Below are 17,533 nucleotides of genomic sequence, written 5' to 3'. Positions count from 1 at the left end.
CACTAAAACCTTCCCAAATACACCACTTCTCGTTAAAAACCGAGCGTGGATTTAAACTTAAGAACCTGGTAAAGTAACCTAATGCACAATACTACCTGTACTGCCTCCATAAACGTTTTCTGGGCTTTGTTGCTACAAGTCTTTCCTGACCAAAGGCACAAGCTTATTAATTTTATTAATATGCAAAACTGCTCTGCTCTAAATTGTATTGCAATTTTGACTTTTATTGCTTATTTAATCATTAATAATGGATTTGATTTATATGTTTATTAGTACAGGTTTATACAGTGCAAGTCTAATGCAATCTTACAATTTATTGTTACTGTATGTATGTATACATATTTCTTTCCATAGTGCTTTCATTTCAACCAAAAAGCCTATGAAAATACCAACAATTACTGGGGTAAAATGTCCAGACTCCCCTCAGAAGACAGATTTAAAGATTGCATGGTACAATGTATCTCAGTTATGCAAAATTCCATTATTTGGGTGCTTGGAACATGGCCTGGGAATTGCCATGACTTCCTGCATGTCGTTTTTTCCTTAATTAACAAAAGACTCCCTTTAGTGAGGGACACCCAATCACATACAAATACACATTCAGCACAAGAGGGAGAGAACACTAAAAAAAGAAAAAGACCAAACTAGTATCCAAAATTGCATTTTAATAACATCCTCCCCTCTTTCTATATTTAAAAATAAAATAAATAATAATATAAAGGAAATCACAGAACTCCAACATCAAGTTTCATGCTATCCACAGAGGGTAAAGTTACCCATTTGGGCAAGTTCTATCAGAAACCAAACGTTTTCACACAAAAATCTTTCAGACCTTGCCTCTGAACTGAAGCTGGTGTTGAGCATTGACATTTTTAATATTGAACTACACAGTCCCATTTATACTCCACGTGTATATGGAGCTTAAGATGACAAAGAAATGCAGACTGAGAAATGCCAAAACGGTTCTTGACTACTGTGGCACATGAGCAGACAGTCAGTCCTGGACCTCTTTCACCTCCTTTGCTCTTGTAAGGAGTGTCGTCTGTAAAGGAACAAAAAGGTTGGAAAAGTTTAAAAACCAAAAAGTTTTATATCTTAAAAGGAGAAGAAAGTGGAGGGAGGGTATGGGGTTGGGACGGCACTCAGTACGCCGCGAGGTATCTACCTGATCGATCATCATCTGCATCTTTTCGATGACAGCGAGCATGTGACCTGCGTTCTCCTTCAGACTCTTCTCATAGGTCCTGTTGAGGGATTCTGCTTCCTCCAGGCTGCTCTTCAGCTGCTCCTGTTGCTGAGAAACTCGCTTTGCCTCGGCTGCCTCTGTAACACACACACACACACACACACACACTCTAAGCAGGTGACCCCTAAATTCTACCGTACCACCAGTTTCTTTCCCCTCCCTTACCACCGGTGCCTGCTGACAGAAATAGAACTCAAAAGGTTGTGGTTTTACAGTACCGAGTCGGGCCTGCAGGCTGGCCAGCTGTCGCTCCAGCTCGTGCTGTGCAGCTTTGCTGCTCTCGAGGGACTGCAGCAGGTTGGGCACATTCAGGATGCTCCCCTTGTAGGCGACCACGTCTGAGTTCATGCTGCCCGTAGACCGGCGAGTCGAGCCCCTCTCCTTGGTGGGCGTGCCAGGTAGCAAGCCTTTGTTGCCTGTAATTTATATGACAAAAATGGTGATGTGGCATAATATAATGGACATATTTTCATATTTAAGAGAATGACTACATCCTCGGGGGCGCGTTGGATTTACATCATACCCTCAGCACTGAGGTCACGGTCAACCTCGTCTGGGTCTACCCAACGAGAGCAAAGCTTGCGGTACAGACACCGTCCACCAACTGATGCCTTTCTCACTAGATTTTGTGCCTAAACAATGAAATAAGTTAGAAAGTACACCAAGAAAATTTTTTTGTCTGCTTGCAAGCAACACAGCTTAAATCCTTCCTATCCTAATGCCCAGTCCTGAAGGAAGAGACACCTGAGCTGGAGCGAGGTAGAGTCCGAGGGACAGCAGTATATCCTGCATGTCCTGTTCTCTTAGGTGGCCTATGAGCAGTCGGTCGAAAAACACCCAGGAGAGGAGCACCTTGCGAGGAAGCTCTTCACACTGGCCCAGGGGGCCATCCTTAAAAGAGAGAGAGCGAGCTTCAGAATCATTACTTGCATTTGCGCCACTGTCTGCATCCATTTGAAGTTAGAAATAATTTAGTGCCTAAGATTAAAAGTGAGCATTAAAGCTGTGATGAGTAAGACAGTACTGAAAGGGGGCGGACAGCAGGCACTTAAGTGAAAACACACAAACAAGCAAGCATCACGCGAGTGGCTCTGTCCTCACATTGTCCTTGAGCGACGGACTGTCTGATATCCCACTGGCCAAATCTTCATCGCCTCCTTCTTGGCTCTTGCTCTCCCTCCGGTTCTCTGTGTGGCACTCAGGCTGGTCCAGCTCCTCCTTCACAATGACCTCCTCCCCCTCTTGACACTCCTCTTTTGTCTTCTTTTTTCCATCATCACTCGCTTTTTTTTTCGCCTGCTTGTCTGCCTTATCCGGCTCGTCTTTCTGAGACAGCAAACAAGGACATTAGAATGAATGCATCAGTGCTGTTGTTTGTTGTATTAATTACAAGTGTTTTTCATGTGTTGTTTCCTAATGGGAGCAGAGTACCAGGGGAGCGTCATTCTCCTCCAGCTTGGTGTTAAGACGGGGTGCGCTAGGACCCTGAGGCAGGCTGCAGAGTGAGTGGTACAGCTGTAGTCCAAAATCCCTCTGGAGCATCTCACTAAACAGCTCACTGGCCAAACACACCTGAACAAGACCCAGTTACCCACACAGTCTTACAAATCCGAAGAAATGACTCGCACAGCATGACAGTTTATGTATATAAAATGAAAATAGCTGATTAATAGTAAAATCTGAAATTGTATAGAAATATATTTTTCTATCCTTAATTGCTCTCACACATTCGAGGTTTATAGAATGTTACATCCACCACTATCCACCAGAGACACCACATTCTTTTTGATTAAAGAAACTGCCAAATAATTTGGTGAGTTCCAATATGAATCAAAGCCAGGAAGTGTCCTCTAACCCGGAAAACATTTGAGAGTACAAAAAGCCCAACTTTTTAGCAAATGAGGAAAGGATAGATTTTAAAATAAATGAAATTTCCCATTGACTGGCATGCACACTTTTCACAGGATGACTGCGTGGCATCCATTTTCAAAAGCATGGTTATGCTTATGAGAAAAAGGGAACCCTAAAACATGATTGGCTGCCTGCGTTTGTGGGTGGGGCATGGGCACAAACCTCGAATGTACCACAGGTTGGGGAGCTCTGTGGTCCCAGCAAAGATGAGAGGGAGATGACGGAAAGACCCAGGCCTGCAGAGGGCTGGACAACCAGGGCGGGCGTGTCGGGGAGGGGAGGCTCGTCAGCCTGCAAACACCACCAACACAATCGCTTGTCAAAATGGACGTCGGATATCTCCCCCCACCTCCGTTCAGATGTGGCGAATGAGCACCACGTGTAAACGCAGAGGTGGCACTCTCCCAGACCTTCTGCTCCTCGCGTGACTTGGCCCACTCCTCCGCCGTCTGTACTAGATTCCACACATCTGGCATGAAGATCACAACGGTCTCCATTTTATCGCCAGACAGCAGCCTGAGTTCAGCCATTTTGTGCCTTACACACAGGTACAGAGAGTTAGCAGGGTGAAACATGTCAGAACTGTGCATTCAGGATTTTTTGCATAATTAAAAAAAAAACAACCCACAACTATAAAACATTGATAATACAAGAAAACCCATCAACATTAGCATCACATTCACAGAACTAAAACACAATGCATCAGTGTCTCAGCATCAGGAAACACGCAACCGAAGTTGTGGGTACGCGTTTACAAGTCCGTGGTGTTAGCCGGAAAGACTGACCATTGCGTGCAGGCTGTAAGGTCCAGAGCAGTCTGCTCCTTCACGCAGCGGACTGCAGTGCGCAGAAGAGCGCTGCTGTCCTTGCCTGGGCTGGACCCATCCACCTTGGAAGACCACAGACCTCCAGGGAGCTCCAGCTCCCCATTCCTCTCCAATAACAGAAACTGCAACCAACACACACACACACACACACACACACACACACACACACACACACACACACACCTTGATCTACTACAGAAAAATCAAATGTGGTATAATTATATAATGATCCTATTTCTGAGAAACACTAAGATTTCACAATATATAATTTGCTAGCGTTGTAATGACTATCAATTTTTGCAATTTGGAAGGTCCATGTTTAAATTGAGGTTTTTTGTTTTTTTTTCAACTGCAATGCATATCATATGTAGCAATATATTCAAAACTCTATTCCATTCACATCACACAACCTTACACATGGCAAAAATAATAAAAGGACTACATGATACATCATGTTCACTATACAGACAGAGGGCAGAACGTGCTAACCTTAAACAGTGTCGTGGGATGTACCGTGTCCCCATGTGCCTGGCCATCCTCTGTACCGCTGCAACACTGAGCGTAGAAGTCCTCCATACCAGGCATGGACAGGAGCATCACCTTACAGGACGACGGACAAGCGTCACTACAGCGGCTAAAATAACGCACAACCTCTGCAACGTCTGGGACAATTCTTACCTTAACAGAGAATGAGGTGTCATCACGGTCTGATTTGGGGGCGGTGGTGTCCCCCGGGGGCTGGCTGGGGCCCATGTGATAGAGGCAGGACCTGGCGAGCGGCAGGGGCTGCCGAGGGGGGAAGGACTCCGGCCAGCAGAGCTGCAGGTGGAAGAGCGTGGCAGGGGCGTGCAGGTGTGGGTAGCGCCGCCGCAGCTCCAGGGTGCCGCAGGCCTGGCTAAAGGAGAGAAGTAGACAGAAGCATAAACAAACAAACCAACCAACAAAAACATGAGCCTGCAGCAGTCATGGCACACTTGGTGCTGGAGGAAATCTAGCACTTAAATTGCCTTTATTTTTGTTGTTGTTTCATAAATAGTTCCCAAACTCTGGAATCGTTTTCCAGGAAGCATTTGGAGTACTACAGCTCTACAGGCATCTTTAATTCCAGAATAAAGATTTACTTCTTTAGCCAAGAATACACAGTGTGCTGGGGGTTTCAATTTCATTTAATTTTATATTTCAAGATATAAATGAACTGCATCATGACTTTTCTCTATTATTATTATTATTATTATTTTGCCCTAAGCACAGCCACCTGTCTCGCGGGAAGCGGGAGAAGAGGGGAGCACTCTGGCTGACCACAGAGCTGCTCCTCCTCGGCATCTCCTCCTCGGCCGGGGCTCTCCACCGCCTCCTCTTCAGGTGTGTGCTGTCGCTTGACCAAGGAGTCCCGCCCTCCTCCCTGAGTCAAAGAACAGAGAGGCACCAGGGGTGAGCGGTGGGTCTGTCATCGCCCGAGCCCACACACTTGGAGCGAGCGCACAGCCGGTCAGGGGAACGGAGGTCAGAACGAGAGACTGAACAGCAGCTCAACACCAGCAGAGAGGCTGCGCCATAAGCAGACCAATGTTGCTGAGCCAAGGACTACAAGACTGAAAATCTCAGAACTGACCTATTGAGGCAAAACTAATTGCACTTGACTGTACGGAATAAAAAGGGTACCAAAACAAATAAATTAAAAACTAATGCCACTCACCAGCGTCCACCTCTTCGCCCTCCTACCACCTCGTTGTGTCTCTTCCTGTTTCCCACACCCCAACCATCAAATGGAGGAGTCCAGGGCAGCTGCTGGTGATGGGGCATCTGGTGCATACCACCTGAGACATCAGCCGGGGGTGAGCAGAAACGTGTCAGCTGCGCCCTTGGAATTACACTAAGAAGCTGTTATGGTAAAAGTAGCTTTAGTTATTTTAATAGTAATTGTCTTTTACCTGGATTTGATTGCATACTAGGAATGAGTGGAGGAATTTTGGGGGATTTCAGCAGTGGTTGAGGTTTGTTTCCCAAAATTCCTGGCTTCATGTTTGTAGACATGGAGGGTAGCAGTGGAGGAGGAGACTTGAATGGCTTACAGGACACCGAGAACAGCAGAAGACAGAAAGCACAATTAACTTTTTAAATTGGGGGGGGGGGGGGGGTGTCTATTGCTTCCAATAGCCCTACCGCATTACGATTGGGCAGCCTACCTGTCCATTAAGAGCCTGCACTCTTTGGGCCGTCCAGCTGACAGGCTGCAACGGATCCTGCACTGCTTTCACCAGCACCTTCTCGCCAAGCAAGGGCACACGCCCCACTACAACACTGCAGAATGGCAATGCAAAGCGTGAGCACACCATTAAACCTTCAATCTCCTCTCCAGAAAGCAATAAAGGAAGGTCGCAGACCTCATAGGGAAGCGCACCTCCTGGTCTACCATCCCATGGTGGTCTTGCAGCTGAGTGACGACTCCTGTAAAAACTCGCTGCCTCATCTGAGAAAGAAATCCTTCATTTAGAACAGTATAAGGAACTGCTTCCGTTGCTGTTAAAACACTTGCTTAAGGTAAAATGTACCTGTGTGTCCATATCAGCTTGCTTCTGTTTGCGAGAGGGGAATTCAAAGAAACCCAAGTAATGCATATAGCAGAGGAAATGCACTCGCTTGCCCTGGAACAGTCTCGTGCCCAGTATAACGCGTGCAGCATGTCCTCATCCACCCAGAGGAAGGACAGTGGCAAGCACACACGCTGCCAACATTCTAGCTACTAATCCTGCCATGTCTGCTTTGAGCGACACCGTTCTGCTCAAAACACAAACACGGGAATAATTAAACCCTTTTTGTGGGAATAATTATTCCCTCATTCCCCGCTGTATGGACTGGAATACATAGTGGCGAATGTAGCTAACTAGTTAGCTAAGCTAACCAAGAATCTGCTTAATAGCATGTGAAAACTGTTACGAAATAACGTTTAAAAGTCGAATAGTCTCTGTGGCTAAATGGCAGGAGTGAACAAGCCTCCTTAGGCTGTCTCCACGGAGGCTCGTTTAGAGGTTTTGTTGATCTGGGTGAGGAAGGCAAACGTAACCATTGCTCTAATACGAGGAGGGGAGAACAACTAACCCTGCAGTTACCAAGACACCAGCAACTGCCTTCAGATACGTTTTCAGTCATCGCGTTTCCCCGAAACGGTAGTGAACCTTTTCCCCACATACGAGATTATTACTCCCATTTATCACACAAACTCACCTCGATCTTCTTATGTCTGCAGAGTCGTCGCCCTTGTCTTCTTCGTGGACTAACCTGTTGCGGGCCATCGCTGAGATGCACTATTGCCACCTAGCGACGAGGCCGAGGATGGCGGTACTGCCACCTAGCGACGAGGCCGAGGATGGCGGTACTGCCACCTAGCGACGAGGCCGAGGATGTACCTTATTCGGACAGGGACAACCTACAGGACAGCTGGCTTCCTTCTCACCAGTTTATGCAAAAGCTATTAAACTGCACACTTGAATCGACTCTCTTTAGCTGCCTAGAGTTAGTCATGTTAGTCACGAACTGCTACAGTATGGAGTGAACTCGTGATCTGTGACTGGACTCATACCTGCTGATATCGCCTCTGAGACACGTGGGGAGATGGCGGCCGACAGGCTTCAATTTCACGAGATGGGCCTGGACGATCGCCTTTTAAAGGTATTTTGTCTTGATAGAAGGTTTAACTGTCACTGTCAGCGTCAGACGAATAATCCGCTGATCTGACATGCTCATCATATGCCAAGCGGGCCGCTTTATCACAACAGTGACACGATATTAGCTAGCTAACTTTGTTAGCTATGCTAACACACGATGCCTCACCGCTTCTCTTGATTTTCTATAAATTCTACCAGGCGATTGCAGACTTAGGATGGGCACAACCAACTCTTATTCAAGAGAAAGCCATACCATTGGCTCTGGACGGAAAAGATCTCCTGGCCAGAGCTCGAACTGGTTCAGGAAAAACAGCGGCCTATGCTGTTCCAGTCATCCAGCGGATCCTCACCTGCAAGGAGGTAACGTGGGATTTAAATGGCTTTCGTATGTGGGAGTTTCAGGCTGTTCTGCGTGTTGGGTGAGAGTCCTGGATGTCTCATAGCCCCTGATTTCTGTGACAGACTGTGCGGGAGCAGGCAGTCCGGGGTTTGGTGTTGGTGCCTACCAAAGAGCTGGGGCATCAAGTTCGGACTATGATTTGCCAGCTCACTGCTTACTGTGCCAGGGACGTTCGAGTAGCAGACATCTCGGGCAAAGCAGAAGTGTCGGCACAGAGGTCAGTCCATTAAAAATGAAAAGAAAAACATGGATGTTGGGGATGTAGCTTGAAGTCTAGACCTGAAGTATGTGTGCGTGTTTAGGCCCATTCTGATGGAGAAGCCTGATATCGTGGTGGGTACACCATCTCGTGTGCATGCCCACGTTAATGCCAAAAACCTGGTGCTGGATTCTGCTCTGGAGATGCTGGTTGTTGATGAGGCTGACCTGCTCTTCTCCTTTGGTTTTGAGTCTGACCTCAAGAGCCTCATATGGTGTGTTTCAAACCTCAGTGCATTTCTCCCTCTTGTAGTAGTGCAGGTTTTAAATAAACGTGATGCCTTCAAGATTCTGCTCTTGTTACCATGGGTAAAAACTTGTTTATCTAGAGGATGGTTGATCTGACTTAGTCATGTTTACTGTCACATCAGTGAGCATGATGTTCCTAACTTAATTGTTCCTTTGCAGTCACTTGCCGAAGATCTACCAAGCTTTCCTTATGTCTGCCACGCTCAATGACGACGTTCAGGCTTTGAAGGAGCTGGTTCTACACAATCCTGTAAGCATACAAATGATGTTTTTCAGAGTAATTCTTTACTGGAGATGCAAACATTTACCATTTGAATCAGACCGAGCACAGTGAGTATGATTGGACCCAAATGCTACACACACAGCATACTGTTTTTGACCAGACCGATCAAGCCTAGTCTTGAATCACACTGGGTTATTTGTCATCTCCGCATATGTGGCTCCTGTCCTCCACAGGTGACGCTGAAGCTGCAGGGCTCCCAGCTGCCCGACAGCTCCCAGCTGCAGCAGTACAGCGTGAAGTGCGAGGAGGAGAACAAATTTCTACTCATCTACACGCTCCTCAAGCTGGGCCTCGTGCGTGGCAAAACCCTCATCTTCGTCAGCGACATGGACCGCTGCTACCGGCTCAAGCTCTTCCTGGAGCAGTTCGCCATCCCCACCTGCGTGCTCAACTCCGAGCTACCTGTCCATTCAAGGCAAGTGTGTGAATGAATCCAGTGCATGCATGTGAGAGTGTAAACCATTTTCTCTTGGCCAGACAGACACAACTTGTTGTGATTGTAACTGAACAAGCCCAGAACAGATTTTTTGGACATAATGGATTAATTTAGGATTTTCTGCTCATTGTCTTCTAGGTGTCACATCATATCACAGTTTAACCAGGGATTTTATGATTACATCATTGCCACAGATGAGCATGGACTTGGCAACCAAAAAGCAGGTTCCCAGAGTGCAGAGGGCCAAGGAAAGAAGAAGAAGAAAAGGACAACTTCAAAGAGTGCAACGTATGGTTTGTGCTGACAATTATGTACTAAAGTACATATGAACTCCTCATTATGAATAACTGGTAAAAATATTTGATATTTTATATTTTAAGGATTTTACTGTATAGGGGATATGAATTAGTTCAAGAAATTACATGACATTTGGATTGTTGCTGTTTTTTCCAGGGGTAAAGACAAAGAGTATGGTGTGTCCAGAGGTATTGACTTCCAGAATGTGTCGAATGTCATCAACTTTGATTTTCCCCCTTCTGTTGAGTCCTATATTCACCGGGTTGGCAGGTGAGTACAAGTTCATTCACATCTATGGATTCTAAATGATTTGCATATGTGCCTTCCTCATACATTTTCCTACCATTCTCTATAGGACTGCTCGAGGAGACAACTCTGGCACTGCCCTGACGTTGGTTTCCATTTCAGAGCTTCCCCTGCTGGAGGAGGTTGAGAATGCTCTTACTGGAGGTAATGCTTATGAAAAAGAATTTAATGTTTACCAAAATGTTAACTATTTGAGTAAATTGTTTATATTCAGTATAAATTCCTGCACAGTTACTTGATATCAGACACAGGGTTTGAGGAAATTGGGTACATTTTGAAGTCAACCTGAAACATCTCCCTTTGTGTACAGATAATGCAGATTGTGCACTGAAGCCATATGGGTTCAAAATGGAGGAAATCGAGGGATTTCGATACAGATGCCGGGTATGACATTAACAGACTTGGTTTCGCCACGTTGCTCTGTCATTCTGTGTCGTGTAGAACAGGTACATGGTTAGTTGGGAAGCATGGCTCTAACGGTCATGTAACTCGTGAGTGATGATGGGGCTCAATTCCCCGTAGGACGCCATGCGATCGGTCACCAAGCAGGCAGTGAAGGAGGCTAGGTTAAAAGAGATCAAGCAGGAGCTTCTGAACTCGGAAAAACTCAAGGTGAGCGCAGCTGTACTGTGCATGTTTCATTCAACCAGAGCACTGGGCTCGAGTCTCCTTGGTTACATTTTCTGCGTGTCCCAGGCGTACTTCGAGGACAACCCCAGAGACCTGCAGTTGCTTCGTCATGACAAAGACCTCCATCCCGCCATTATCAAACCCCACCTGAGAAACGTACCTGATTACTTAAGTAAGAGAACTTCACTTACTTATATTTCATTGCCACCACGTGACTGTTGGTTCTTGCATAGACATTACTGGAGCATGAAATGTTAGACAATGAATTTGAGTATGTTGAGTCCTATTTCAGTTCCAGCCACACTGAAAAGTCTGGTCAGACCCTTCTCAAAGAAGAAGAGGACCAAACTCAACCCTAAGGGGGTTGTGAAGACTGCCTTTAAGGTGAGACAGAAACACCCAGAAAAAGCAAACTAATACACTCTTGAGAGGAGAACAGCCCTTGGGAGACCGTGTTTATGCAACCAGTGACGTGATGGAAATAGTACAAATGAATTATATTGCATATTGGGTTTAAACTGAATGTACATCTACATTATGAAGTCTACACGTGGTTGAGTAAAACCGACTAAACAATGTCTTTCTTCCTGCCTGCAGAAGAACAAAAGAAGCAAGAACCCCCTGAAGAGCTTCTGCTATACGGGCAAGAAGAACGGCGGCAAATAGAAGGGCCCGTCCTAACACCACAGCCCCAGAACCAAGACCCGTCCGGCAGCCACCAGTCTGCAGGTCTGGATTGTACGGACATTCGAAGAAGACGTATGCTCACTAAATACTGACAAACCAAGGATGGATGGAACCAGAACTGAAGAACAACAGTAAAAGTGCCTAGATGATGAACAATAGCCTAGTCGGCTCCTGAAGTGCATACGCCTGCTCCTTCACCGAGGGCCAACGGATGGGGAGCTGATTGGAGCACAGATGTGAACCCTTAACTGTTTTTCCATTTGTTAGCTGTATTATTTTAGGGTGAATTATTCCATTGTTTGCAGTGCGTGTCTGTTATTTGCTTCTGAACATCTTTCAACCCCTCCTCCCATGATGAGTGTTATGTCCTCATTGGCCAATTAGAAATATTACTTCTTTCAGCTGAGTACTCATGTCTTTCATTCTCATTCATATATATATATATATATATATATATATATATATATATATATATATATATATATATATATATAATCAGATTGTGTTGTCATTTCTTACAGTTTGATTATACTATCAAATACCCTACCCAGTGCTACTGTGTTCATTTCATGGTTCAGATCTTCTGCATTTATATACAATTTAAAACATGTAGTCACATTTATTCATATAGTGCTGCTTTTTTTTCCTTTTTTTTTTAACAATGACACAGCACTTCTAACCCCCTGTAGGACACTGTTCAATTGGTCATCAAGGCACCATTAAAGGAGCTCCGAGACCAAGCCCTCGGTGAACAAGCCAAATGTGAGACAAGAAAAAACTCTTTAAAAATGATGTTCCTCAAATGTATTTTAACTTGAATTAGTTTGTATTTCAGTGTTTATTGCAAATGGTTATCTTATTAAAGTTTTTGATTGGGTTGTTTTGCTTTTTGTTTTAAGTGCACCATGATCTTTCATGTTAGTCATACAGAGGCTTTTCAGACCTAACCTGTTCTTTCCCTTCCAGATCCAATGATGGCTACAAGTAAAAGTACCTAATTGCCTTTTCACGTTAGTTACAGTGGCATTTTGTAATTTGTTCATTCCCACACTCCTAAAAATGTTATATGCTTGCTAGAGGAAGTGCATTTATGAAATATCTATCATATGTAGCCTTATGAGAGAAAAAATCCCACATCATAGCTTCAGCAAAGTGATGTTAATCAGATTTTAGTTTGAAATAATTTTCCAGTAAGTACAACAGCAGTGTTAATCATACATCAAGTACAGTGAAGAGCAAGATTTTAAAAATTACTATGTAGAAAGTTGATTACATCTGCATGAACTGAATAAGAAACGTTACAGGATATTTGATGCCTAATGTTAACCAGGTTGCATGTAAATACATTTATTATGAGGAGTATATAATGCACAGTTGGCTTTATACACAACTACACGTTAAACTTTGCCATTATGGCAAGTTAAGATTGAATAAGCTAGCAAGCATTTGGCAATTACAAGAAAGACACCTCAAAAGGTTCCCGCAGTCATTCTGGACAAGGAAACACACCATCATTTACACAATACAACCCTGCAACACACTGCATGGGAACACAGAAGCCACACAAACTGAGCAATAACACCATCAGATCACAAACAGTTCAGATTTACAAGCACACTCACACAATCTCAGACATTTTATGAAGGCGTCTATAACAGATTCTCCAAAATGGCACATCTCTGCTTCCTCCATGGATATATGAACAACACAAGAAGCAGCTAAATCTGTATTTAGTTTGTGTACATGACCATATACTATTCTTTTAGGTCCTAGACAACAGAAACTTCAAGATATCCGGATTTAAACCCACCCGAGATATAAACCTTCCCTGGGGATCACCCTGTGTAACGTGTGGTTTTATGTGCACCTTTTGGCAATAGAAAACTGAAGTCATCCAGCCTGAGACTTTGCATCCAAGGTGATTGTAGACTCATCGTAAAGAGCATCATGTGTGGCATGTTTGGCGTGCAGAGCTGAGCAGCATTTCACATACCCGGCTTGTGAAACACGGAGACTACCGGCGACCCATTCTGGACATTGTATATATGAGGCCTGCCATTCGAGGGCAAGCAGACTGATTTCAGAGACTATACTGTAAGGCTTTGATCATCACTTGAGCAAAATGCACCTCATCAGAGCAGAATTGCCACTGATTTGACATGCACAATCACTGGGAACTGGGAACATTTCACATAACGATACAATAAAATGTGGCTTTTTGTTTTTGTATTATGGGGATATAATTTACAAAAAAAAACAATTTATTGGAGAGACTTAAGCAACCACAGTAAAAGCCAGTATGAATGGACAGACTATTTCACATTTATTTCACTGACATTTCAAAAAGAATTAAAATTATACACACAATTTTAGAAAATGACCATAACACTTGGCTTCATATTGGTCCATTGCCAACAGCTATGAGGGGCAGTTAATCTAATCCAACACAACAGCTCAATATTAGTGCTGTAAAATGTTTTCCCCAGAAATAACAAGACTGATGACAAGCTACATTTATGCTCCTGCTCTACAAAATGCAGAAGCCAAACAGTAAATAAATGTGTTGCTTGAAATGTATGAATCTCCTAACGCACTGAAGTCTGAATAAACAGTCCAACTGGAATGCACAGACTAGTACCCAGCCACCTACAAGTAAGGCACAGTGGGGAAGTGTGACTTGACTCCGCCCCCTGCCCTGTCCCCAGTCACAACCCCCCCTTTGCACTGCCCATTTTCTGGTCTAAGATAGCCTAAGCCAAACCGTGACCACACCACCTGGAAGCTTTTACTGCAGACTCTGCAACAGAAAAACACTGTGGAACAGCAAAATCTCACACAGCAGAGTAAGGGTCGTGTAGAGAAACCAGCCCCCTCTGGTGCTGTGAAAACTAAATGAACCCAAAAAAAAAAAGGAACACCATGTAAGTGGGTCTTCCCAAATCCTCAAAAACATACTACAGGCCTGGTGTTGTCCGGAAGCTCTGCTTGCCCTGTGGCCCCGCACCAGCCAGGAGAGAGAGAGACCAGAGAAAGAGGGGAGAGAGACCAGAGAAAGAGGGGAGAGAGAGATAGAACGCACAGGTGGGGGTGGAGTGTCCCAGGAGACTCCGTTCCATCACAATTTTATCATCACATCACTTTGCAGCAGGAGTTTTGCTTCCGTGCCTGAAAGTGACAACAGAAGTAGCACATACACAGGTCAGTGTATAATAGTAATGAAACGTTTATGTAAACCAAGCAGTAATAACAGGCCAAGTTCAGACAGCCAAGTCCAGCTTTCAGTCCACGGTCCTTCATGCCAGCATTGTTTGGATAACTACTCAGAACTGTGTGTTTGGGCAGGCTACAACGATGAACAGTAGAGCTCTTCATATATTCTGGAGCCATGTGCATAGTGCATGTGCAGCTCATGCACTAACCGTTTTGTAAAAGGCTTTCGACTGGTTGCCCAGGTGCTCTGACTTCTGCACCAAATCATCAAGCTTTTCACCTCTATCCAAAAGGGACTCCATAGTGTTGTGCTGTGAATGGAGACAAAGTACTTTTTAGAAATATAAAAAAGGATAGTCTGACTCACTGCATAACAAACGCTAAAATGACACTACAGATGATTATGTAATGTAAAGCAGTAATAACATTTTTAAAAAGATCCCAACAACATTTCCGTGTTTGGTGAACCATTAGCAGTAATATTTTGCTATCCACTCTGCTAATTGGTTCTTCATTAAATTTAAAGAGATTTGTTTTCAGATACAGCATTCAAATTCATTTAGTCTGAACAAAAAGAAATGCGATCTCACTGTTTAACAGCATAACAACCAGTAATGAAACACAAAAATAAGAGTTATCTGACAGTATCAAAGCTGCATTCGCTTTGTAAAAACAATTAAACCTAAAAACTATAACCACTACTTCTAATACCAGTAAGCTTCTCACACAATTCACATGTGACAGTGAAAAATGGTGACTTGCTTAAACAGCTACATTTTCTCACCAGAATAATTTTAGTTTCGTCCAATTCGGCTTGTACTTTAGTCATGGCATCTGCTTCACGTGGGTTCTGTGGGTGAAGAATAACCCAGGGGTGAGTGTGGGGCAGCAAGAATCGCTGCAGATCCATGGATTACTCAGCTTCTTCTGGCAGAAGTCTTACAAAGATAAACACCATGTTCATGCATCACACCTGATACTTAGCCAGGTAGCTGTCCAAGGCTGTGTACTGGATGGTGGCTGGTGAACCCGAGGGCCAGTCTATGCTGTTCACCTGCCGAGAGAACTCCTCCAACACCTGCGAGAGGAGTGCAATTGTTTAAAGATCAGAAACTAGCACAGCCTTCACCTGGCTGCACACATAGAGAAGCATCAAGAAAACACATCCTGTAAACTAAAAGAGAAACTAAAACACTGTCATAACAAATGCTTTCATTTTACAGCCTACAAATACACACAATCCCACCTTATCGAGCAATGTGAAGCACACTCTGGAGGGGTATTCACTGTCTGCAATCACCACTCCACCGAGGTTGTCATTTCGGACGTATACATGACACAGGTATTCTGTGGAACAGATATCATCAGCTCTCTCACTACTTACAGCGTCTATCAAGATGAGCTAGACAGAATCCATCACATTGGAACTGGCCACGACCATGTGTTCACTGAAAGCTGCTGCCCTGTGTGGCTATTACTGCTTCAGTTTCACGCTTAGGATTTACCAAAGGTAGCAGGCTTAATGCTACTACCCACAGTCAATACTACAATCAGTGGTTTTAAAATACAAACAAGACAGAGGCCTACTTTAAACTGGGAACTCTGATAAAATATATTTAGAATTTTATCAATGTCTAATGTGAATTGTATTACCACAAATGTTCCTTAGGTAGTTAATTAAGAGAAAACAAGCAAGTTCAGTAGTATGTATTAAACAGAGTTTGGACAGCACCGAAATTCAGTATTGTATTTGCTTTGGCATATCTTGGCTGATAATCATCAGCTGGCCAATTCCTTGTTCCAATTACAGAGAAACTAAAGGCTGCGGAAACACCAGCCCATTCATTTACACTCCCAGTAACAGCGAAAGTAATGACCAGCTCGTAATAATTACGGCTCTCTGCGCAGTTTCAGCCTTCTCTGTGGCTAGCCTGGTTCCAACCACCCTGTACCCACCTTGCTCTTTTACAGAAGCACGAGTTCCAAATGAGGAGCGCTCCACTATCAGGGCGCTGGTGAAGGTCATGAACTCCTGTACACTGAGTGATGTGAATAAAATACAAAATAAAGATGAGAGGACATGAAGCCATGACAGAGGTTTTTTTTTTTTTTTGTTTTTTTTTTTAGCACTGTCATAGTCGGATACCTACCTGGACCGCTGAAAAAAACTAAACGAAGACAAGTCAAAAGCGGCTTTCAGCAGGTTGGCCTTAGTCGAACCTTTGTATAACACACTTAAACTGTAGAGTTTCATGGTGATTTTATGGAGTTTATTAGCTCACAGACCTGAAACAGATCACATAGATTTATGTAGCTAGCTAGACAGCCGACATAAGCACCAACACATTAAGCAGATTAAGTGACCAGCTGCCAAAGTTTTCACAATGCAAACGTTTTCTATATATGATTAACATCGTGAAAATGACACAGATTGAAGGCATTTAACCAGGTCTACTGTAGAAATAAATGCCATCATTCTCCCAACATTCAACAATTATTCAGTAGTCCTAGTGTGCGTAACTGCTAAAAGATTAGTTATCGTAGCGTAGCGTAGTTTAGCTTAGCATTTTAGCATAGCTGCGCGAATCCACACAGACGTGTCACACACGGTTCCACACACAGCTGAGTTAGCGTTAGCTGGCTATGCTAGCACAAAGAGGCAACAGGCTACCTAATCTTCACAAGTTACTTTACCTGACCAGTGGCATGGAAGACCATGCATCTGTCACATGTTTGTCAACATAGTGTTTAAAAAGCGGAATCAAGTCTTACCGTTCAGTTTTGAAGCACAACTTTCAGGCTGGGTTAACCGAATTCCCGACGGACCCAAACGCCTCAACTTGACAACCTAACGTCAGCCTATCTAGCTACAGCAGCTAGCCGGGTGTGATAAATGCACTTATTGAAATGTCTTTCTTACTGAAGGATAAAGAAAATCATACTTTTAAAAACTCATGTAATGGACTTTATGGCAGTCAAAGTGGTAACAAACAGATAACATACGTTACTACCAGATCTTTGCTTCGGAAACTTGACTGCTAGCTAGCTGACTTGCTGTTTTCGGAAAGTGAAAACTCCTGCTATGTCGATTTCAAAATAAAAGTGAGTGAACGATTAATATGGATGAC

At 44.0% G+C, this 17,533-nt stretch overlaps 3 protein-coding genes across 5 annotated transcripts; 1 reads left to right on the top strand and 2 right to left on the bottom strand.

Annotated features, from left to right (window-relative positions):
- Positions 1-252: 252 nt before the first annotated feature.
- Positions 253-7,349, bottom strand: ccar2 (cell cycle and apoptosis regulator 2). 3 transcript variants are annotated; one of them, XM_035535442.2, is made up of 19 exons: positions 7,084-7,149; positions 6,537-6,560; positions 6,369-6,454; positions 6,171-6,285; positions 5,916-6,051; positions 5,681-5,801; positions 5,240-5,386; positions 4,663-4,879; positions 4,474-4,584; positions 3,943-4,106; positions 3,568-3,694; positions 3,320-3,448; positions 2,678-2,818; positions 2,348-2,572; positions 1,991-2,137; positions 1,770-1,878; positions 1,465-1,662; positions 1,166-1,323; positions 253-1,042 (listed from the first exon to the last, which is right to left on the bottom strand). In XM_035535442.2, exons 1-19 carry the CDS (start codon positions 7,132-7,134, stop codon positions 995-997), a joined length of 2,454 nt encoding a protein of 817 aa, XP_035391335.2. In that variant the 5' UTR covers positions 7,135-7,149; the 3' UTR covers positions 253-994. The 3 variants fall into 3 exon arrangements, with proteins under 3 accessions (XP_035391335.2, XP_035391336.1, XP_035391337.1); XM_035535443.2 differs by lacking the exons at positions 6,537-6,560; positions 7,084-7,149 and adding an exon at positions 7,210-7,349; XM_035535444.2 differs by lacking the exons at positions 6,537-6,560; positions 7,084-7,149 and adding an exon at positions 7,210-7,237 and having other exon boundaries at positions 6,386-6,454.
- A 53-nt stretch (positions 7,350-7,402) lies between these two features.
- Positions 7,403-12,073, top strand: ddx56 (DEAD (Asp-Glu-Ala-Asp) box helicase 56). The gene is made up of 14 exons (XM_027020148.3): positions 7,403-7,653; positions 7,848-8,009; positions 8,112-8,266; positions 8,352-8,522; positions 8,716-8,806; positions 9,013-9,254; positions 9,414-9,563; positions 9,729-9,842; positions 9,928-10,022; positions 10,189-10,262; positions 10,401-10,490; positions 10,575-10,680; positions 10,801-10,892; positions 11,106-12,073. The coding sequence occupies exons 1-14, from the start codon at positions 7,597-7,599 to the stop codon at positions 11,172-11,174; spliced, it is 1,668 nt and encodes a 555-aa protein (XP_026875949.2). The 5' UTR covers positions 7,403-7,596; the 3' UTR covers positions 11,175-12,073.
- Positions 12,074-12,348: 275 nt separating this feature from the next.
- Positions 12,349-17,496, bottom strand: ykt6 (YKT6 v-SNARE homolog (S. cerevisiae)). Its single transcript, XM_027020161.3, has 8 exons — positions 17,178-17,496; positions 16,556-16,691; positions 16,362-16,444; positions 15,652-15,752; positions 15,379-15,483; positions 15,190-15,255; positions 14,615-14,716; positions 12,349-14,360 (listed from the first exon to the last, which is right to left on the bottom strand). Exons 2-8 carry the CDS (start codon positions 16,657-16,659, stop codon positions 14,325-14,327), a joined length of 597 nt encoding a protein of 198 aa, XP_026875962.1. The 5' UTR covers positions 16,660-16,691; positions 17,178-17,496; the 3' UTR covers positions 12,349-14,324.
- Between the last annotated feature and the right edge of the window lie 37 nt (positions 17,497-17,533).

This window comes from Electrophorus electricus, chromosome 19 (assembly GCF_041902795.1).
Source record: "Electrophorus electricus isolate QZ-2024a chromosome 19, ASM4190279v1, whole genome shotgun sequence".
Lineage (NCBI taxonomy): Eukaryota > Metazoa > Chordata > Actinopteri > Gymnotiformes > Gymnotidae > Electrophorus > Electrophorus electricus.
This window is presented reverse-complemented; position numbering and strand designations above follow the sequence as displayed.